The 24,678-nt window shown below is 40.8% G+C and overlaps 1 protein-coding gene across 3 annotated transcripts in view; it reads left to right on the top strand.

Annotated features, from left to right (window-relative positions):
- Positions 1 to 24,678, top strand: part of fstl5 (follistatin-like 5) — a 570,108-nt gene that overhangs the window by 503,016 nt on the left and 42,414 nt on the right. For 2 of the 3 annotated variants that reach the window (XM_072914911.1, XM_061976895.2), the window contains exons 11-13: positions 11,682 to 11,708; positions 13,405 to 13,523; positions 18,099 to 18,248. In XM_072914911.1, coding sequence (XP_072771012.1) covers positions 11,682 to 11,708; positions 13,405 to 13,523; positions 18,099 to 18,248 — 296 coding nt within the window. The remainder of the gene's footprint in view (positions 1 to 11,681; positions 11,709 to 13,404; positions 13,524 to 18,098; positions 18,249 to 24,678) is intronic. The other variant, XM_061976896.2, reaches the window with a different exon arrangement.

The following is a 24,678-nucleotide window of genomic DNA, read 5'->3' as shown; positions in this document are numbered from 1 at the left end:
AGTTCCTGGAGCTATGGAAGGTTTTCACAGCATTATAAAAGTTGTGCATGTCGTTCTTCACTGCAAAATGTTCAATTTATTGAGCCTTGTCAGTCCATCAGTCATTTTTCAGTTTTCGTAGGACAGACTGTACCTCCTTCCTTGATGCTCTCCAGTGCTGCTTTAGCCTGACAGATGTAGGGTTGTTCAGGGCTGCGTTATGGGCCTTGTGCATGGTGTCCAGTATGGTTCTGATGGATTCTGAATTTTCGTCAAACCAGTCCTGATGCCTCCTATGGCGGAAGCCAATAGACTTGGCTGCGGCCTCATGGAGCTTTGAGCTAAGGCAGGTCCGGTTGTCATCAACACTGCCTTCAGGGCTCAAGAAGGGGTCGATTTCCGGCAGCTTCCCTGCAATGGAGGATCGAAGGCTGTTCCAGGCCTCGTCCGCTTCAAGCCGGGCAAAGTCCAACCACTTCTTGACAGTTTTTCGGAGACGAACAGGGGGGCGTACTGTCACTCGCAACTTGGAAATAATCATGCGGTGGTCAGTCCAGCAGTCAGCACCTCGCATTGCAAGGGTGATGTGCACGTCTTTGGTGTCCTTGCGTCTCGCGATGACGTAATCCAGCAGATGCCATTGCTTGGATCGTGGGTGCATCTAGGAAGCCTTATGTTTATTTTTCTGTTGTAAGATTGTGTTGGTGATTGTCAGGTCATGCTCAGCACAGAGACTGAGAAGCCTCATGCCATTGATGTTAATCTTCCCGATACCATGCTTCCCAATCACTCCTTTCCATATGAGGTGTTTTTTTCCCCACCCCCAAGCAGGAGGATTTTGTCACTGCTAGGGATGCCTGGCCTTCTTCCATTAGGGATTAGGGCCCCATCTAGTTCCTGGTAGAAGCGGCCCTTTGCCTCATTCTCGGATGGTATAGTTGGTGCTTAAGCACTGAGAAGAGTTGCATAGCAGTGTTTTTCCAGGGGAATACGGACAGACATGAGTCTTTCACTTACGCTGGTAGGTGTTTCAGTGAAACTGGGTAGCTGGCTGTTTTTTATTGCCAAACCAACACCATGGTGATGCGGACCTTCTGTAGGGTAACCCCTCCAGAAAAAGGTATAACCTTTACCAACCTTTACCTGGCCTTCTTCCATTATCATCCCTCATCCAGAAATCTGGTCTCACTCAAGGCGGCAATGTCAATTCCATAACATCTGAGCTCAGCAGCAACAAGCGCAGTTCTTCTTTGCGGCCTGTCAGGGTTGTTGTCCAAAAGGGTTCTGATGTTCCATGTAGCCAATTTCAAGGGAACTTGTTTATTTTTTATTTTTCGACCGCTGCAGTGGAATGTCCCGGTATGTGCGGTATCCTACCAGGGGTGTGAAGAGTGGGCAATGTTTAGGCCACCTTTTCTAGGCCTTCCCCCAACTTTGGGGTGAGCAGTGCAGCTCCTAAATAGGGCTGCTCAGTCATACAGGGGTCTGCTGAAATCAGCTGCTACTCAAATCCCTGCTGATAGCGACCATTATAGCCCTGTATCGCTGACAAGCAGGGATCTAACTAGAGGCTCCCAGTTCATTCTAACCTGCCCCCGTTATCAGACATTCTGACGCCGACAGACTTTGTACAAACCCCGTTTCCATATGAATTGGGAAATTGTGTTGGATGTAAATATAAACGGAATACATTGATTTGCAAATCCTTTTCAACCCATATTCAATTGAATGCACTAGAAAGACAATATATTTGATGTTCAAACTCATAAACTTTTTTTTTTTTTGCAAATAATAATTAACTTAGAATTTCATGGCTGCAACACGTGCCAAAGTAGTTGGGAAAGGGCATCTTCACCACTGTGTTACATCACCTTTTCTTTTAACAACACTCAATAAACGATTGGGAACTGAGGAAACTAATTGTTGAAGCTTTGAAAGTGGAGACAGGTCTGGACTGCAGACGGACCAGGAAAGTACCCGCACCCTTTTTTTTACAAAGCCACGCTGTTGTAACACGTGCTGAATGTGGCTTGGCATTGTCTTGCTGAAATAAGCAGGGGCGTCAATGAAAAAGACGGCGCTTAGATGGCAGCATATGTTGTTCCAAAACCTGTACTGTTTCAGGATTAATGGTGCCTTCACATATGTGTAAGTTACCCATGCCTTGGGCACTAATGCACCCCCATACCATCACAGATGCTGACTTTTGAACTTTGCGTCGATAACAGTCTGGATGGTTCGCTTCCCCTTTGGTCCGGATGACACAATGTTGAATATTTCCAAAAACAATTTGAAATGTGGACTCGTCAGACCACAGAACACTTATCCACTTTGCATGAGTCCATCTTAGATGATCTTGGGCCCAGAGAAGCCGGCGGCGTTTCTGGATGTTGTTGATAAATGGCTTTCGCTTTGCATAGTAGAGCTTTAACTTGCACTTACGGATGTAGCGACCAACTGTAGTTAGTGACAGTGGTCTTCTGAAGTGTTCCTGAGCCCATGTGGTGATATCCTTTAGAGATTGATGTCGGTTTTTGATACAGTGCCGTCTGAGGGATCGAAGGTCACGGTCATTCAATGTTGGTTTCCGGCCATGTAGTCGAGTGATTTCTCCAGATTCTCTGAACCTTTTGATGATATTATGGACCGTAGATGTTGAAATCCCTAAATTCCTTGCAATTTTACTTTGAAAAATGTTGTTCTTAAACTTTTTGACTATTTGCTCAAGCAGTTGTGGACAAAGGGGTGTGCCTTGCCCCATCCTTTCTTGTGAAAGACTAAGCATTTTTTGGGAAGCTGTTTTTATACCCAATCATAGCACCCACCTGTTCCCAATTAGCCTGCACACCTGTGGGATGTTCCAAATAAGTGTTTGATGAGCATTCCTCAACTTTATCAGTATTTATTGCCACCTTTCCCAACTTCTTTGTCACCTGTTGCTGGCATGAAATCTAAATTTAATGATATTTTGCAAAAAACAAAAATAGTTTATCAGTTTGAACATCAAATATGTTGTCTTTGTAGTGCATTCAACTGAATATAGGTTGAAAATTATTTGCAAATCATTGTATTCCGTTTATATTTGAATCTAACACAATTTCCCAACTCATATGGAAACGGGGTTTGTACTTCAGAATCCATTGCTGTTCTAGATCCACCAAGGTCAGAAGCAGAGATCTGTGCGGTGATACGTTTTAAGTGCCTCTGGGGGTGCACAGTTCCCAGCTGCACTATCTTCACCATAAAGAGATGGACCCTAGGGGCAAGGGGGAAACCCAGGACAACCAGCACCTCTTCATAGCTGCAGGAGGCCGCTAACATGTACCTCCATCACGGTGCTTTTCTCTCAGGGTGTGCACCCCTAGCCCTTGTCTTCCTGGACCTACCCGCAAGACAGTGGGTCGATCCCCTACCTTTTAGCCTGAAGTCTCGAGACTCCAGTTACCGTGTGCTGCCACCAGGAGGCAAGGTCAAGGGTCTTGGTGAAGGAGAGGCTATGTACTGACCTCGGAAGGCTTACGCACTCGGCTTCGTTTACCCAGCTGGGGCGTCCCTACATGCAACTCTCTCCAGCATGCTGCACTAGACGCATCACTGCACCCTGCGAGCCAGGCCCAAACTTTGTATTAGCCAACAAACGATGACTGCCAGCCTCTTATGGATACTCTCTGTGTGTGTGGACTTGTGTTTAAGTGTTTCTGTGTGTGTGTGTGTGTGGACTTGTGTAACCTTGGCGATGGAGGTTACTCAAATCCCTTGACGTGACCGAGCTTTGGCGTCCAGCGCAAACAGTTTTTAGGAGCAGAAAGAGTGAAGCGGGTTGTGCTGTATGGATGATGAAGTTGATGTATGGATCATGAAGTTGATGTATGGGCGCCTCGCACGCGCACTACAGCCGCCAAGTGATGAATGGTGCCAATATGGCGGCAGCAGCAGCAGATCTCATCTCCACTCTTTTCTATTTTATTTTCCCTTTCTTGGCACATCTCAAATAAACGCCATTGTATCGTTTTGTTTCCCGGCCCCCTCCACTTCCTCCTCCCGTTTTTTCCAATCGAGGCGGCGCTCCTTTTGTGCAACTTTTAATGAGCTCCAAAGGTATGCAAGAGTGCACAAGGAACACTCGACAAAGCACTTTTGGAAAGATTACGCTCCACTAACGGCGCTGTGGCGCCCCCTCGGCTTTTGTCTTCTTCCTTTGGCGCCTTCTCGGCCAAGCAGAGGAGGGAGGACAAGCGCGGCGGCGGGGAGATTAGCATCGCAGTGAATTGGCCTGCAGATTGGTTTGTGGTCCGCAAATGAAAGATGGAGCGACGCATGAACAATGAGGAGAGAAGGTCGCCATTAAGGTGGGCGCCATGTGATATTTGCATGGAAACCAACTTCATCATCTCATCCTCCACCACTTCGGAGCGTCTCTCTGCTTGTTGCACTTTAACTTGCTCCATTAAAAGCACTCCGCTCCTTATTTGGCTTTCATTGCTTTTGGAGTGTCATTAGCCATCTTTAATAAGGAACGTCTGCTTAGAAGAGCCAAAGATGGCGAGGACATTAATCCCTCCTAATGACTTATCAAAATCATTTTACACCTAAAGATGATTTACTCAAGGGAGTCTTAGGAGGACAATCTTATATTGATGAATATCTGCAGCTTCACACTGTCAGCACTGATTAAAATGTTTGAATGTCTTTCTTATTTTAATCATAATTTAATTATAATGTATTATTAATTGTATTTTTATTATTAGTACTAATTATATTAAAACAATTATTATTATAATAATAATACATCTGCTAATTATAATATTACTACACATAATAATATTAATCTTAATATAATAATACACGGGCTTAATATTCGGAAGTTTTTTTTTTCAAGGTTGTATCTGTTTTTTTTTATTTTTAATTTTATTGTAATGTATTATTTTATTGTTACTACTAATGCACTGTCGAGTTTTGAGGAGAAAAAAAAAAGTATACCTTATAGTCCAGGAAAATACGGTATATAGAACATTTATAACACACAGTTCTATAGAGGCAGAACATAGTTCCAGAAAGTATTTTAAAAAAAACTAACCTACGTTTTAATAGAACAGAATAGAATAGAAAGTACTTTATTGATCCCTGTGGGAAATTCAGCACCACAGTTCGCTCACAATAAACAATAAACACTTAAGTATTTTTTTAACATGTGAATAATATAAATACAGTCTTTTATACAGCATTATTCACATGTTAATAATATAAATACAGTCCATTATACAGCATTATTCACATGTGAATAATATAAATACAGTCTATTATACAGCATTATTCACATGTGAATATTATAAATATAGTCTATTTTACAGCATTATTCACATGTGAATACTATAAATACAGTCTATTATGCAATATTATTCACATGTGAATAATATAAATACAGTCTATTATGCAGCATTATTCACATGTGAATAATATAAATACAGTCTATTATACAGCATTCATCACATGTGAATAATATAAATACAGTCTATTACACAGCATTATTCACATGTGAATAATATAAATACAGTCAATTATACAGCATTATCCACATGTGAATAATATAAATACAGTCAATTATACAGCATTATTCACATGTGAATAATATAAATACAATCTATTATACAGCATTATTCACATGTAAATAATATAAATACAGTCTATTATACAGCATTATTCACATGTGAATAATATAAATACAGTCTATTTTACAGCATTATTCACATGTGAACAATATAAATGCAGTCTATTATACAGCATTATTCACATTTGAATAATATAAATACAGTCTATTATACAGCATTATTCATATGTGAATAATATAAATACAGTCTATTATACAGCATTATTCACATGTGAATACTATAAATACAGTCTATTATACTGCATTATTCACATGTGAATAATATAATTACAGTCTATTTTACAGCATTATTCACATGTGAATAATATAAATACAGTCTATTTTACAGCATTATTCACATGTGAACAATATAAATGCAGTCTATTATACAGCATTATTCACATTTGAATAATATAAATACAGTCTATTATACAGCATTATTCATATGTGAATAATATAAATACAGTCTATTATACAGCATTATTCACATGTGAATACTATAAATACAGTCTATTATACTGCATTATTCACATGTGAATAATATAATTACAGTCTATTTTACAGCATTATTCACATGTGAATAATATAAATATACATTTTAAGAACATGTAGAAAAGAATATTACAGCAATTTATTAGACAAGAACAAAAATAACATGAGAACGACATGGGGTAGCATCAATAGTATCATTAAAAACAGCTAAGAAGGATTACCCTAAATACTTTATAGATGGAGCCGTATCAAACAACTATATGAATAAAGTGGTGCAATACTTTAATAATTACTTTGTAAATATTGGAACAAACCTGTTCAAATGATTCCAGTTACTGAGTCAGTTGAAGACTGGAATGACTCTATAGATAGAAAACCCAACTCTATGTTCCTTGTTAATGTGACAAAAGAGGAAATGATCAAAATAGCAGAGGTGGGACCAAGTCATTGTTTTGCAAGTCACAAGTAAGTCTCAAGTCTTTGCCCTCAAGTCCAAGTCAAGTCCCGAGTCAAGACAGGCAAGCCCCGAGTCAAGTCCAAAGTCAAGACTGGAAAGTCTCAAGTCAAGTCCTAAGTCCTGCATTTTGAGTTTCGAGTCCTTTCAAGTCCTTTTAACCACAGACTAATATATTAACACAGATTGTGTATGCGTTTCAAACGCTGTATTTATTTATTAAAACAAGTGCATTTTAAATTGCAGGAAAGAAAATTGTGCTGCCATTGCACTTTATAATAGCACTATTAACCAGTCATTTTAAACATTAACTCATTCCTTTACAGAACAAACACATTGAAAAATAAAGTGCAAATGTACTTATTTGTACAAAAGTGTTAAGATTGAAAAAACATGACATATACGTGAACATAACAAAAAAGTTGTACTTTTTATATGTCAGGTCCCTATGCTGCATTGCATTTGCAAAAGACCAAATTAGCCAAGAGTCTGTCAGTCATTTGTGCACGATGGGGGCGTAGTATGATGCCACCATGGCTGAAAACTCGCTCCACTGGAGCACTGGAGGCAGGCACTGCCAAGACTCTCATGGCCACTCGGAACAGTGAAGGAAGAGTCTTCATGTTCAATGCCCAGAACAAAAGGGGGAGAGAGGTTTTTTGGGTTGGTGCACTACTTGTAAGTGTATCTTGTGTTTGTTGATTTAATTAAAAAAATTAAAAAAAATTTTAAAAAAAGTTTCTTGTGCGGCCCGATACCAATCGATCCACGGACCAGTACCGGGCCGCGGCCCGGTGGTTGGGGACCACTGAGGTAAACAACCAACAGTATGTCAGAAAGCTAGCTAAAACGGTACACATATTCATAATATAGTATACATTTTAACTGACCTTTATTTGACTATTTTTGTCTTTTTTAGGTGGCTAAAATACGCGGTGCTGCTGACCGCCGTATAACGTTACGTGTGATATATTGACTAACGTAACCCTGCTTAAAAAAAATCACTGAACAAAAAGTATGAATAAGGTAGTGAACTGCAACAGCTTCCCGTGTTTGCAATAACGTTATAACATTAGCAGTGAGTTTACAGCCTCACTGATTTAACTACACAGCAAATAAAAGTCACGTTACTTAGCCAATAAACGTTATCTTAAATTCAAAACTTACCGTTCTTTGTGCAACTTCAAATGCCGGACGAAGTTGGAAGTTGTTGCCTCTCCATCAGTAATTTTCGAACCGCATGTGTTGCATACTGCAAACCGTTTTGTGTTGACCACCTCGTAATTTTTATACCCAAACGAAATTATTTTAGGTATCATTTTTTGTTCACTGGCGTGTGGTTTGGACATGTCTTCTTCGTTGGTTGTCCTGCAATTTGATTGGATGAATGCTGTGGGATGAAAACAAAGTAGATCTAATTTGATTGGCTGTTGTACTGAGAGCACACCAGCTGACACACGCAACGCTGATAGACAAGTACACAATGAAAAATACGGAGCGCTCCCGAATAACTTTTTCATCTTTGGGTTTTGGGGAAAGTAGCAAGTCATGTCAAGTCATGTCAATTCAAAAGGCTCAAGTCCAAGTGAAGTCACAAGTCATTGATGTTAAAGTCTAAGTCGAGTTGCAAGTCTTTTTACATTTTGTCAAGTCGAGTCTAAAGTCATCAAATTCATGACTCGAGTCTGACTCGAGTCCAAGTCATGTGACTCGAGTCCACACCTCTGCAAAATAGTAAAGAAATGGAAATCCAAGACTTCAACTGATTGTCACGGAATTGATATGAAAGCGATCAAAAAAAGTTATTAAAGACATTTCACATTTCAGAGCCTCTAACGTATTCTAACAATCTGTCATTTCACACTGAAAAAATCCCAAACTAAATAAAAATAGCAAAGGTTGTACCACTTTATAAGACTGGAAACAAACACCAATTCACAAACTACAGACCTGTTTCTCTACTGCCACAATTTTCTAAAATCTTTGAAAACTTATTTTAACAACAGATTAGACAAATTCCTAAATAAAGGTGGAACACTCAGATAACCAATATGGATACAGAGCTAACATTTCAACATCAATGCCATTAATCAAAATAACCGAGGAAATTACCAATGCAATAGATGGTAAACAATGTTTATGAATCTAACATAAGCATTTGACACAATCATAATATTACAAAATTAGAAAGGTATGGCATCAGAGGGTTGGTCTTAAACTGGATAAGAAGCTACTTAACCAACAGGAAGCAAATCGTGAAGCTATGTGGAAAATATACCAACAGAGCTAGAAATGTGGTGTACCTCAGGGATCAATACTGGGACCAAAATTGTTCAATCTCTATATAAAGGACATGTGTAAAGTTACAAAGGACTTGAAGTTAGTATTATTTGCAGATCACACAACTGTGTTTTGTTCAGGAGAGAACACACAGAAGATAATACAAATAATAACAGAAAAATTAACACATTAAAAAGATGGTTTGACAAAAACAGACTCTCTTAGCCAATATAAGAAATTGTACCGGAAAGTTCACTACTTTAAAAATGCAACAAACGGGGACGGAAATTTGACCCATAAACAAAACAAAACACCGGCGGGGATCGATAAACGCTAACAAAGTAAAAATCTGCGTCACACACAACACATCCACTAATAGTACACGCTATTGTATAGGTTGCACCATGAAAGTTGTATAAACATAACTCCAAAACAAAACATGCAATATGTTTAAAAATGTCTATAATATTGTATCTATGTGAGTTTTACTACAATCAGGTGTTTTGTAAGGTTTGCAAATACAAAAATTAGTTGTTTAATCAATATGACAGTATGACTGTCACACTCAATATGACAGTCATTTAAACGTAACTCCTAAACCAAACATGCAATATGTCTAATAATGCCTGAAATAATGTATCTTTGTGAGTTTTACTAGAAACATGTGCTTTTGTAAGGTTTGCAAACACAAAAATGTGTTTTTTTTACTCAATATGAAAGTAATGTTCTTACAATCCTGAGATAATGTGAAAAAAACAATTAAAATGTATTTAAACATAACTCCTAAACCAAACATGCAATATGTCTAATAATGCCTGAAATAATGTATATTTGTGAGTTTTATTAGAAACATGAGCTTTTGTAAGGTTTGCAAATACAAAAATGTGTTTGTTACTCAATACGACAGTGTAACTGTCACACTCAATATGACAGTTATTTAAACTTAACTCCTAAACCAAACATGCAATATGTCTAATAATGCCTGAAAGGATGTATTTGTGCTAGTTTTACTTGAAACACGAGCTTCTGTAAGGTTTGCAAATACAAAAATGTGTTTTTTTACTCAATATGAAAGTAATGTTCTTACAATTCTGAGATAATGTGAAAAAAGCAATACAAATGTATTCAAACATAATTCCTAAACCAAACGTGCAAAATGTCTAATTATGCCTGGAGTAATGTATCTTTGTGAGTTTTACTAGAAACGTGTGCTTTTGTAAGGTTTGCAAATACAAAAATTTGATTTTTACTCAATATAACAGTATAACTGTCACACTAAATATGACAGTTATTTAAACGTAGCTCCTAAACCAAACATGCAATATGTCTAATAATGCCTGAAATAATGTATATTTGTAAGTTTAACTAGAAACATGAGATTTTGTAAGGTTTGCAAATACAAAAATGTGTTTTTTTATTTAATATGGAAGTAATGTTCTTACAATCCTGAGATAATGTGAAAAAAGCAATAAAAATGTATTAAACATAACTCCTAAACCAAACATGCAAAATGTCTAATAATGCCTGAAATAATGTATCATTGTGAGTTTTACTCGAAACATGAGCTTTTGTATGGTTTGCAAATACAAAAATTAGTTTTTTACTCAATATGACAGTATAACTGTCACACTCATTATGCCAGTTATTTAAACATAACTCCGAAACCAAACATGCAATATGGCTAATAATTCCTGAAACTATGTATTTGTGTGAGTTTTACTTGAAACATGAGCTTGTGTAAGGTTTGCAAATACAAAAATGTGTTTTTTACTCAATTTGAAAGTAATGTTCTTACAATTCTGAGATAATGTGAAAAAAGCAATACAAATGTATTCAAACATAACTCCTAAACCAAACGTGCAAAATGTCTAATAATGCCTGGAATAATGTATCTTTGTGAGTTTCACTCGAAACATGAGCTTTTGTAAGGTTTGCAAATACAAAAATTAGTTTTTTATTCAATATGACAGTATAACTGTCACACTCAATATGACAGTTATTTAAACTTAACTCCTAAACCAAACATGCAATATGTCTAATAATGCCTGAAAGGGTGTATTTGTGTGAGTTTTACTTGAACATGAGCTTCTGTAAGGTTTGCAAATACAAAAATTAGTTTTTTACTCAATATGACAGTATAACTGTCACACTCAATATGACAGTCATTTAAACATAACTCCTAAACCAAACATGCAATATGTCTAGTAATGGCTGAAATTACATATTTGTGTGAGTTTTACTTGAAACGTGAGCTTCTGTAAGGTTTGCAAATACAAAAATGTGTTTTTTTTTCAATATGAAAGTAATGTTCTTACAATCCTGAGATAATGTGAAAAAAGCAATAAAAATGTATTTAAACATAACTCCTAAACCAAACGTGCAAAATGTCTAATAATGCCTGGAATAATGTATCTTTGTGACTTTTATTAGAAACATGTGCTTTTGTAAGGTTTAGATCTTAGTTGACATGCCAAATTATTTGAGTTACTACTTGTAAACAACTTCGAGTTGCAACTTTGCCAGCGACAAATACAAACTGAGGTGTCCTGGCTGGTCCAGGGACGACAACAACGGACATTATCCTTGCCGTAGCGGTTTGGTCAAAGAATTAAAAGAATAAGGGCGATAGTTTGTTGCGGTGAAAAGCGATCCCAAGGCAAGAAGTCACAGCGTGTAAAAATCTAAAGCTTTTATTTATTTTTTGTTCCTTGCTGCACTTGATGCCAGGTAGACCCTGACAATAAAACTGTTCTCACAAATGTGACATTATTGATTGTGGTGTTTTATTCTCAAAGCCTTTCTTTCCTTCTTTCTCTCTCTCCCTGGCAGTGGCCAACATCTTGTGGCGGGAAGAAGGTAAGTGGAGGTTGCTGCTGCTTCATTAAAGTGCTTTAATTGAATTCCTGTAATAGGGTTAGTGAACTGTGACCAGGGAGACTCAACGACTGGATGCTTTGGAAGTTGATAATTTTGACTTATTTACAAACCCCAAAGGCAGTGAAGTTGTCACGTTGTGTAAATGGTAAATAAAAACAAAATACAATTATTTGCAAATCCTTTTCAACTTATATTCAATTGAATAGACTGCAAAGACAAGACATTTAAAATTCGAACTGGAAAACGTTATTTTTTGCAAATATTAGCTCATTCGGAATTTGATGCCTGCAACATGTTTCAAAAAAGCTGGCACAAGTGGCAAAAAATACTGATAAAGTTGAGGAATGCTCATCAAAGACTTATTTGGAACATCCCACAGGTGAACGGGCTAATTGGAAACAGGTGGGTGCCATGATTGGGTATAAAAGCAGCTTCCATGAAATGTTCAGTCATTCACAAACAAGGACGGGGCGAGGGTCACCACTTTGTCAACAAATGCCTGAGCAAATTGTTTAGGGACAACATTTCTCAACCAGCTATTGCAAGGAATTTAGGGATTTCACCATCTACGCTCCGTAATATCATCAAAAGGTTCAGAGAATCTGGAAAATCACTGCACATAAGCCATGATATTACAGACCGTGGATCCCTTTGTATCAAAAAGCGACATCAGTGCGTAAAGGATATCACCACATGGGCTCAGGAACATTTCAGAAAGCCACTTTCAGTAATTACAGTTGGTCGCTACATCTGTAAGTGCAAGTTAAAACTCTACTATGCAAAGCCAAAGCCATTTATCAACAACACCAAGAAATGCAGCCGGCTTCGCTGGGCCCGAGTTCATCTAAGATGGACTGATGCAAAGTGGAAAAGTGTTCTGTGGTCTGACGAGTCCACATTTTAAATTGTTTTTGGAAACTGTGGACGTCGTGTCCTTCCGGAACAAAGAGGAAAAGAACCATCCAGATTGTTCTAGGCGCAAAGTGTAAAAGGCAGCATGTGTGATGGTATGGGGGTGTATTAGTGCCCAAGACATGGGTAACTTACACATCTGTGAAGGCACCATTAATGCTGAAAGGTACATACAGGTTTTGGAGCAACATATGTTGCCATCCAAGCAACGTTATCGTGGACGCCCCTGCTTATATCAGCAACACAATGCCAAGCCACGTGTTACAACAGCGTGGCTTCATAGTAAAAGAGTGCGGGTACTAGACTGGCCTGCCTGTAGTCCAGACCTGTCTCCCATTGAAAATGTGTAGTGCAATATGAAGGCTAAAATATGAGAAGGGAGACTGTAGAACAACTTAAGCTGTACATCAAGCAAGAATGGGAAATAATTCCACTTCAATAATGTGTTTCAGTTCTCAGTTCTCAGTTCCCAAACGTTTACTGAGTGTTGTTAAAAGGAAAGGCCATGCAACACAGTGGTAAGAATGTTCCTGTGACAACTTTTTTGCAATGAGTTGCTGCCATTAAATTCTAAGTTCATGATTTATCTTGTCTTTGCAGTCCATTTAATTGAATATAAGTTAAAAATGATTTGTTGTTTTCTCTTTTTATTTACCATTTACACAATGTGACAACTTCACTGCTTTTGGGTTTTGTTCTTTGCAAACAGTATTATTGTACGCTATATTTGGAGATGGTGGATGCAGATGTGTTGTTTCCGCAGGGCTGGGCATCGGAAACATGTTCTACGTCTTCTACGAGGATGGCATTAAAGTCATGGAGCCTGTGGCGTGTGAGATCCAGCGCCATATAAAGCCCAGCGAGAAGCTCCTGGCCCTGCAGGTGAGAAATGTGTGTTAGATCTCACCTTGTGGTACCTCAACTGACCGGCTGAACTGGTTTCGTTACGGAGCTCTCAACCCAATATACTGTACTCTTATCTCACATTCATTTTACCCATGGAAATATATTTCAATTCAATAATTCTGTAGTAGTGTAGTTTATTAATGGCAGTGCCACCCTATTTACTGTACCTTGCAGTTTTAAAAATAAAAAGCATGAATAGTCCCCAAAGGGAATAAGCGGTTGAAAATGGATAGATGGATGGAATAGATAACTAGAAGAGGTAATTCCTGAAGTTGAAGTGAAGTGCTGACAGAATGTAGTATGAATGTAAGAATAGTTTGACTGTTGGAATGTTGAACAGTTTGAATTTCCACAGTATTATTATCTCGGGCCGGGTGATAAAACAACAACTAAATATATAGGTATAAATTATTTAAAAAATGGGTTCGATAAAATGCGAATCAATTTTGGTGATTTCGGTCTTAACCCAAAGCTCATGACCATAGGTGAGGATGGGAACGTAGATCGACTGGTAAACTGAGAGCTTTGCCTTCCGGCTCAGCTCCTTCTTCACCACAACGGATCAATACAGCATCCGCATTACTGAAGACGCCGCACCGATCCGCCTGTAGACCTCAAGATCTACTCTTCCCTCACTCGTAAACAAGACTCTGAGGTACTTGGGGCAAGATCTCCTCCCCAACCCAGAGATGGCACTCCACCCTTTTCCGGGCGAAAACCATGGACTCGGACTTGGAGGTGCTGATTCCCATCCCAGTCGCTTTACACTCGGCTGCGAACCGATCCAGTGAGAGCTGAAGATCTTGGCCAGATGAAGCCATCAGGACCACATCATCTGCAAAAAGCAGAGACTTAATCCTGCAGCCACCAAACCGGATACCCTCAACGCCCAGACTGCGCCTAGATATTCTGTCCATAAAAGTTATGAACATAATCGGTGACAAAGGGCAGCCTTGGCGGAGTCCGACCCTCACTGAAAACGTGTCCGACTTAGTGCCGGCAATGCGGACCAAGCTCTGACACTGATCATACAGGGAGCGGACCGCCACAAATAGACAGTCCGTTACCCCATACTCTCTAAGCACCCCCCACAGGACTTCCCGGGGTACACGGTCGAATGCCTTCTCCAAGTCCACAAAGCACATGAAGACTGGTTGGGCAAACTCCCATGCACCCTCAAGAACCCTTCCAAGAGTATAGAGCTGGTCCACAGTTCCACGACCAGGACGAAAACCACACTGTTCCTCCTGAATCCGAGGTTCGACCATCCGGCGTAGCATCCTCTACAGTACACCTGAATAAACCTTACCGGGAAGGCTGAGGAGTGTGATCCCACGATAGTTGGAAAACACCCTCTGGTTCCCCTTCTTAAAGAGAGGAACCACCACCCCGGTCTGCCAATCCAGAGGTACCGCCCCCGATGTCCACGCGATGCTGCAGAGTCTTGTCAACCAAGACAGCCCCACAGCATCCAGAGCCTTAATGAACTCCAGGCGGGTCTCATCGACCCCCGGGGCCTTGCCACCGAGGAGCTTTTTAACTACCTCAGCAACCTCAGCCCCAGAAATAGGAGAGCCCACCACAGATTCCCCAGGCACTGCTTCCTCATAGGAAGACGTGTTGGTGGGATTGAGGAGGTCTTCAAAGTGTTCCCTCCACCGATCCACAACATCCGCAGTCGAGGTCATTAGAACACCATCCGCACCATACACGGTGTTGACAATGTTCCAATTCCTGAGGCGGCGGATGGTGGTCCAGAATCGCTTCGAAGCCGTCCGGAAGTCGTTTTCCATGGCTTCCCCGAACTCCTTCCATGTCCGAGTTTTTGCCTCTGCGACAGCTGAAGCCGCACACCGCTTGGCCTGTCGGTACCTGTCCGCTGCCTCCGGAGTGTGTTTGGGCCTGCCAGGTCTGTCCGGTATCCTCCCCCACCATCGCAGCCAACTCACCACCAGGTGGTGATCGGTAGAAAAATCCGCCCCTCTCTTCACCCGATTGTCCAAAACATGAGACCGCAAATCCGATGATACAACTACAAAGTCGACCATGGAATTGCGGCCTAGGGTGTCCTGGTGCCAAGTGCACATATGGACACGCTTATGTTTAAACATGGTGTTTGTTATGGACAATCTGTGACGAGCACAAAAGTCCAATAACAAAACACCACTCGGGTTCAGATCCAGGCGGCCACTCTTCCCAATCACGCCTCTCCAGGTTTCACTGTCGTTGCCAACATGAGCGTTGAAGTCCCCCAGTAGGACAAGAGAATCACCCGGGGGAGCACTTTCCAGTACTCCCTCGAGTGTATCCAAAAAGGGTGGGTACTCTGAACTGCGGTTTGGTGTGTAAGCACAAACAACAGTCAGGACCCGTCACCCCACCCGAAGGCGGAGGGAAGCTACCCTCTCGCCCACCGGGCTGAACTCCAACGTGCAGTTTTTGAGCCGGGGGGCAACGAGATTTGCTACCGCAGCTTCTCGCCTCTCACTGCCTGCAACGCCAGTGTGGAAGAGAGTCCAGCCCCTCTCGAGAGAACTGGTTCCAGGCCCCTTGCTGTGCGTCGAGGTGAGTCCAACTATATCCAGCTGGAACTTCTCTACCTCGCGCACTAGCTCAGGCTCCTTCCCCCCCAGCGAGGTGACGTTCCACGTCCCAAGAGCTAGCTTATGTAGCCGAGGATCAGACCGCCAAGTGCCCTGCCTTCGTCTGCCGCCCAGCTCACAATGCACCCGACCTCTATGGCCCCTCCCATGAGTGATGAGCTCATTGAAGGGGGAACCCACGTTGCTTCTTCGGGCTGTGCCCGGCCGGGCCCCATGGGGACAGGGCCGGCCACCAGGCGCTCGCCATCGTGCCCCAACTCCGGGCCTGGCTCCAGAGTGGGGCCCCGGTGACCCGCGTCTGGGCGAGGGAAATCTGAGTCCTTGTTGAAGCATTCCCATAGAAGTCTTCAAGCTGCTCTTTGTCTGATCCCTTACCTAAGACCTGTTTGTCTTGGGAGACCATACCAGGGGGCATGAAAGCCCCCGGACAACATAGCTCCTAGGATCATTGGGACACGCAAACTCCTCTACCACGGTAAGGTGGCAGCTCGATTTTTGTGTGCATAATAAATGTATGTTTGTTGTTCAATTAAAAAAAAAAAATCATAAAGAATGTTGGTGCAGACATACACGCTCTTCAGCATTCACACAACAATTGCACGCAGTTTTGTTATGAAAGCAAGCAAGCTGCTAATGGACAAATAATATTCTTAAGCCTGTCGCTGGCATGGTGTGATTAATGCAGATTAATTTTTGTAATTTATTCTTGAAGAAAAATATAGTGGTCGTCGTCGGGAGGGTTTAATAAGAAGAAAACACAAACATATGTTCCGCCTCCGTAGCTGCTTTAAATGTACATTTGTGTTTGAGCTACTCCCCCACGCACAGTACAGTATGTCTTATATATACCAGTGAAGTTGTCACGTTGTGTATATGGTGAATAAAAAGAGAATACAATAATTTGCAATTCCTTTTCAACTTATATTCAATTGAATAGACTGCAAAGACAAGATATTTCATGTTCATACTTTTTGCAAATAACCATGAACTTTGAATTTAATGGCAGCAACACATTGCAAAAAAGTTATCACAGGGGCATTTTTACCAGTGTGTTACATGGCCTTTCCTTTTAACAACACACAGTAAAGGTTTGGGAACTGAGGAGACACATTTTTTAAGCTTCTCAGGTGGAATTATTTCCCATTCTTGCTTGATGTACAGCTTAAGTTGTTCAACAGTCCCCTTCTCATATTTTAGCCTTCATATTGTGCCACACATTTTCAATGGGAGACAGGTCTGGACTACTGGCAGGCCAGTCTAGTACCCGCACTCTTTTACTATGAAGCCACGCTGTTGTAACACGTGGCTTGGCATTGTCTTTCTGAAATAAGCAGGGGCGTCCATGATAACGGTGCTTGGATAGCAACATATGTTGCTCCCAAAGCTGTATGTACCTCTCAGCATTAATGGCGCCTTCACAGATGTGTAAGTTACCCATGTCTTGGGCACTAATACACCCCCATACCATCACAGATGCTGGCTTTTACATTTTCACCCTAGAATAGTCCAGATGTTGTTGTTTTTTTCTTCTTTGTTCCGGAGGACACAACGTCCACAGTTTCCAAAAACAATTTGAAATGTGGACTCGTCAGACCACAGAACACTTTTCCACTTTGCATCAGTCCATCTTAGATGAGCTCGGGCCCAGCGAAGCGTTTCTGGGTGTTGTTGATAAATGGCTTTGGCTTGGCATAGTAGAGTTTTAACTTGCACTTACAGATGTAGCGACAAACTGTAGTTATTGACCTACTAAAGTTCAAATTTGAATGACAATAAAAGGAAGTTTAAGTCTAATATATATATATATATATATATATATATATATATATATATATATATATATATATATATATGTGTGTGTGTGGACACGGACATGCTGCACTGCCACACTATTGAAAAAACAGTGGAACACTGCAGATAACGAAAACTATTATCTTTCCTTTCCCAGGAGGAGTTGTGTCCTGCCTCAGAAGATGACATCATCCAGCAGTGTGTGTGGTCCTCAGCGGTCAACGTTAAAGACAAATTTATTTATGCCACACAGCCGACCTTGGATCGAGTGCTCATTGTGGACATCCAGTCTCAGAAGGCTATTCAGGTAACTTTTATCATCCTAACTTCCTCTCTGCCGTCTTTAAACCTACTCCCTGCAACAAAACACAGTAGGTACAGTGTAAAGTATACACTGCTGTATATTACATAGAACAGGGAGGTGATGGATCAACTTTCTCTTTATAAACAAGCCAAAACAACAACACACACACATACAGAAGTCTCAAAAATCCGTCACCTTAACAACCATGTTGCAACAATAATAAACATTCAAAAGGTCAAATCCACTGACATTAACATCGGCAAAGGAGTAGCTGGCGAGAAAGGAGCAGAGAGAAAGAGGTAAGGGAGGGATCAGGGGAGGGGCCGTGTGTGTGAGTGTGTGTGTGTGTGTGCACACTTGAAAGAGGTGCCACTGAACGAGAGACTGTGTCTTCTCCCCCGCTATGAAACAAGTCTTCTTTGGCATATTTTTCCAGAAAAGTTCGGTCTCATCACAATTAAAACTTGCTTCTATCTACGCTGGCTTGGGACCTTTTTGAGTTACCGTATTTTTCGGACTATAAGGTGCACTTAAAATCCTTTAATTTTCTCAAAAAATGCGCCTAATGTACGGCATAATTATGGTTGTGCTTACCAACCTTGAAGCAATTTTATTGGGTACATGGTGTAATGATAAATGTGACAGGGAGATGGCAGTCACACATACAAGATACGTGTATACTGCAAAATGATGGCAGTCACACATAAGAGATACGTGTAGACTGCAATATGATGGCAGTCTCACATAAGCGATACGTGTAGACTGCAATATGATGGCAGTCACGCATAAGAGATATGTGTAGACTACAATATGATGACAGTCGCGCATAAGATATACGTGTAGACTGCAATATGATGGCAGTCGCACATAAGAGATACGTGTAGACTGCAATATGATGGCAGTCACGCATAAGAGATATGTGTAGACTGCAATATGATGGCAGTCACACATAAGAGATATGTGTAGACCGCAATATGATGGCAGTCACACATAAGAGATACGTGTAGATTGCAATATGATGGCAGTCACGCATAAGAGATACGTGTCGACTGCAAAATGATGGCAGTCACATATAAGAGATACGTGTAGATTGCAATATGATGGCAGTCACACATAAGAGATACGTGTAGACTGCAATATGACGGCAGTCACACATAAGATATACGTGTAGACTGCAATATGATGGCAGTCGCACATAAGAGATACGTGTAGACTGCAATATGATGGCAGTCACGCATAAGAGATATGTGTAGATTGCAATATGATGACGGTCACGCATAAAAATACGTATCGACTGCAATATGATGGCAGTCACACATAAGAGATACGTGTAGATTGCAATATGATGGCAGTCACGCATAAGAGATACGTGTCGACTGCAAAATGATGGCAGTCACATATAAGAGATACGTGTAGATTGCAATATGATGGCAGTCACACATAAGAGATACGTGTAGACTGCAATATGACGGCAGTCACACATAAGAGATACGTGTAGACTGCAATATGATGGCAGTCACGCATAAGAGATATGTGTAGACTGCAATATGATGGCAGTCACACATAAGAGATATGTGTAGACCGCAATATGATGGCAGTCACACATAAGAGATACGTGTAGACCGCAATATGATGGCAGTCACACATAAGAGGAACCTGTACACTACAATATGATGGCAGTCACACATAAGAGATACGTGTAGACTGCTAAATGATGGCAGTCACACATAAGAGATATGTGTTGACTGCAATATGATGGCAGTCACACATAAGAGATACGTGTGGACCGCAATATGATGGCAGTCACACATACGAGATACATGTAGACTGCAGTAGGATGGCAGTCACACATATGAGATATGTGTAGACTGCAATATGATGGCAGTCAAACATAAGAGATACATGTAGACTGCAATGTGAGTTCAAACTCCGGCCGAGTCATACCAAAGACTATAAAAATGGGAGCCATTACCTCCCTGCTTGGCACTTAGCATCAAGAGTTGGAAATGGGGGTTAAATCACCAAAAATAATTCCCGGGGGCGGCCACCGCTGCTGCCCACTGCTCCCCTCACCTCCCAGGGGGTGATCAAGGGTGATGGGTCAAATGCAGAGAATAATTTTGCCACACCTAGTGTGTGTGTGACAATCACTGGGACTTTAACTTTAACTTAATATGATGGCAGTCACACATAAGAGATACGTGTGGACTGCAATATAATGGCAGTCACATATAAGAGATACGTGTAGACCGCAATATGATGGCAGTCACACATAAGAGGAACGTGTACGCTACAATATGATGGCAGTCACACATAGGAGATACGTGTAGACTGCAATATGATGGCAGTCACGCATAAGAGATACGTGTAGACTGCAATATGATGGCAGTCACGCATAAGAGATACGTGTAGACTGCAATATGATGGCAGTCATGCATAAGAGATATGGGTAGACTGCAATATGATGGCAGTCACACATAAAAGATACGTGTAGACTGCAATATGATGGCAGTCACACATAAGAGATACGTGTAGACTGCAATGTGATGGCAGTCACACATAAGAGATACGTGTGGACTGCAATATGATGGCAGTCACACATAAGAGATACGTGTAGACTGCAGAAGGATGGCAGTCGCACATAAGAGATACGTGTAGACTGCAAAATGATGGCAGTCCCACATAAGAGATACGTGAAGACTGCAATGTGAGTTCAAACTCCGGCCGAGTCATACCAAAGACTATAAAAATGGGAACCCTTACCTCCATGCTTGACACTCAGCATCAAGGGTTGGAAATGGGGGTTTAATCACCAATAATAATTCCCGGGGGCGGCCACCGCTGCTGCCCACTGCTTCCCTCACCTCCCAGGGGGTGATCAAGGGTGATGGGTCAAATGCAGAGAATGATTTTGCCACACCTAGTGGGTGTGTGACAATCATTGGGACTTTAACTTTAGGAGATACGTGTAGACTGCAATATGATGGCAGTCACGCATAAGAGATACATGTAGACTGCAATATGATGGCAGTCACACATAGGAGATACGTGTAGACTGCAATATGATGGCAGTCACGCATAAGACATACGTGTAGACTACAATATGATGGCAGTCACACATAAGAGATATGTGTAGACTGCAATATGATGGCAGTCACACATAAGAGATTCATGTATACTGCAATATGATGGCAGTCACGCATAAGAGATATGTGTAGACTGCAATATGATGGCAGTCACGCATAAGAGATACATGTAGACTGCAATATGATGGCAGTGACACATAAGAGATATGTGTAGATTGCAATATGATGGCAGTCACACATAAGAGATACGTGTAGACTGCAATATGATGGCAGTCACGCATAAGAGATACATGTAAACTGCAATATGATGGCAGTCACACATAAGAAATACGTGTAGACTGCAATATGATGGCAGTCACAAATAAGAGATACGTGTAGACTGCGATATGATGGCAGTCACACATAATATATACGTGTAGACTGCAATATGATGGCAGTCACACATAAGAGATATGTGTCCACTGCAATATGATGGCAGTCACACATAAGAGATACATGTAGTCTGCAATATGATGGCAGTCACACATAAGAGATAAGTGTAGACTGCAATATGACCCAAATAAACAACACCAACATTTTATATGTTCCATTGAAAATATAGAACATTAAACACGGCGCTCAAAACTCTATCAAAATGTTTTAGTAGGACTTTAGTAAGCTATGAAGCCACACCGCTTGATGGAATGTACTGTGCTTCAACATAGGAGTATTATTATGGTGTGTGTATAAGGTAAGACATATTATCTGCTGTTTTGTTTCGCGATATTATACAAAAGCAACGTTTCTTACCTACTGGTACCTGCTGATCTGTATTTGGGATCTGCATAAGTCCTGAAAATGTGTGCAAGGAAGTGTTTTCAATTTAGAAAAAAAATATATCATAATATGACCCCTTAAATGTGATTTATAATCCGGTGCGCCCTATGGTTCGGAAAATACGGTACTCTTTTGTTGATTGTTTTGTTTTGCACAGTCGCTGCAGGTCAGTTAGCATGTGCAGAGTCTTTTAATTTCACTTTCGGAGCATCTTGACGAGACCATTCAGCCCTCTCAGCCCACGCAGGTGTTGGCGTTCTCACGTCTGCTGACCCTCAGCAGTCGCGTCGATGATGTCACCTGCAACTTGGGCATCCTCTGTTGTTTGCCTGATTGCTCATCTGAGTAACCTTGAGACGGTAACCTAGCAACCCAGCACCCATTTGGTAACATGAATGGGGTTTGCTTTAGCACAAACCGACTTTATTCATCACACACTCGGGGAAAATCCACGCTTGAAGAGCAGAATTCACAAACAGCAAGAAACAGAACGAAAGTAAACTATGAGTAGAATGAAAGCGTAAAAAGTAGGAAACTATTGCAAAAATAGGACTATGTCTACAAATTACAGTATTGTGTGTAGTGGGTGTCCTGATACCACTTTATCAATTCTGATACGATTTCGATATCGTGGCCTTGAGTATTGGCTGATACCGATGTAGAATATTAGCACCAATCTTTTAAACTTGTAATATTTAGTAGTGTGGAATGACAGAAAATGTTTCGAGTCAATCAGAGAAGAATGGTCGCTATGAAAAACGCATTGATTGATTTATTTTTCATTTTTTATATTAATCAGTCCAACAAAATAACACACAATAATACCGTAATGATACAATTCCAAATCCAAAACCAAACCCGGCACAGCGACATTCAGAATAGCAATCAACAGAGCAATTGAGAGGACACACAAACATGACACCCAAACAATCCAAAAGTAGTCAAACAAAAATTTATCATATCCACAATAGTATCAATAACAATAATTAGAGATGTCCGATAATATCGGACTGCTGATATTATCGGCCGATAAATGCTTTAAAATGTAATATCGGAAATTATCGGTATCGGTTTCAAAAAGTAAAATGTATGACTTTTGTTGCGTCGACCAGGTCTTCCTCCCAGGGAATCTAAGTTACTGGTCAATCCCAAGTCCTTTCGATGACATATATGCTGAGTAAGAAGGACCATCAAGACAGAATTGGAATATTTTCAAGTTTTACTAAAGCTTTAGGGAGTCAAATTAACCAATACATTTATATCGGCTACTCTCGTTGATCTGACATTCAAACGGAAGAGCCAACTTCTTGCACATGAAGAAAGCCCCCATCAGTCCCCCTCACAACACTGATAAGGAACAAGTGGGGGAGGTATTCACATTCCTGATGGTTTGAGACACTAAACAGACAATCTGAAGACAAAGAGAGACTTGTAGTATATATAAAGGAAAAGTACTAGTTATTCTAAACATGGCTATGTAAAAAGAAAGAACTCTTAAACACATATGCATCCTCCACACTTTTTAAAAGGCCGCTGTGTACACGGACGTAGGGAGAAGTACAGAGCGCCAATAAACCTTAAAGGCACTGCCTTTGCGTGCCAGCCCAGTCACATAATATCTACGGCTTTTCACACACACAAGTGAATGCCAACCATACTTGGTCAACAGCCAAACAGGTCACACTGAGGGTGGCCGTATAAACAACTTTAACACTGTTACACATATGCGCCACACTGTGAACCCACACCAAACAAGAATGACAAACACATTTCGGAAGAACTCCCGCACCGTAACACAACATGCACAACATGTCCGTTGTGTCCTGAGCAAGACACTTCACCCTTGCTCCTGATGGGTGCTGGTTAGCGCCTTGCATGGCAGCTCCCTCCATCAGTGTGTGAATGTGTGTGTGAATGGGTAAATGTGGAAGTAGTGTCAAAGCGCTTTGAGTACCTTGAAGGTAGAAAAGCGCTATACAAGTACAACCCATTTATAAACACAACAGAACCCCTTGCAGCACTAACTCTTCTGGGACGCTACAATATACACCCCCCGCTACCTCCTAACCCCCCCCCCCCCACCTCAACCCCACCCACCTCATGCTCTCTCAGGGAGAGCATGTCCCAAATTCCAAGCTGCTGTTTTGAGGCGTGTTAAAAAAAATAATGCACTTTGTGACTTCAATATTAAATATGGCAGTGCCATGTTGGCATTTTTTTCCATAACTTGAGTTGATTTATTTTGTTACATTGTTTAATGCATCCAGCGGGGCATCACAACAAAATTAGGCATAATAATGTGTTAATTCCACGACTGTATATATCGGTACCGCTTGATATCGGAATCGGTAATTAAGTGTTGGACAATATCGGAATATCGGACATCGGCAAAAAAGCCATTATCGGACATCTCCAATAATAATAATTCCAACATAGCAGTGATAAGAAATCTCTCATTGACATTATCATATCATATATAGCACAGCCATTTATAAAAAATAAAATAAAAACATTTAAAAAAATTAACAATA

Source organism: Nerophis lumbriciformis, linkage group LG16 (assembly GCF_033978685.3).
Source record: "Nerophis lumbriciformis linkage group LG16, RoL_Nlum_v2.1, whole genome shotgun sequence".
NCBI classification, from domain to species: domain Eukaryota; kingdom Metazoa; phylum Chordata; class Actinopteri; order Syngnathiformes; family Syngnathidae; genus Nerophis; species Nerophis lumbriciformis.
This window is presented reverse-complemented; position numbering and strand designations above follow the sequence as displayed.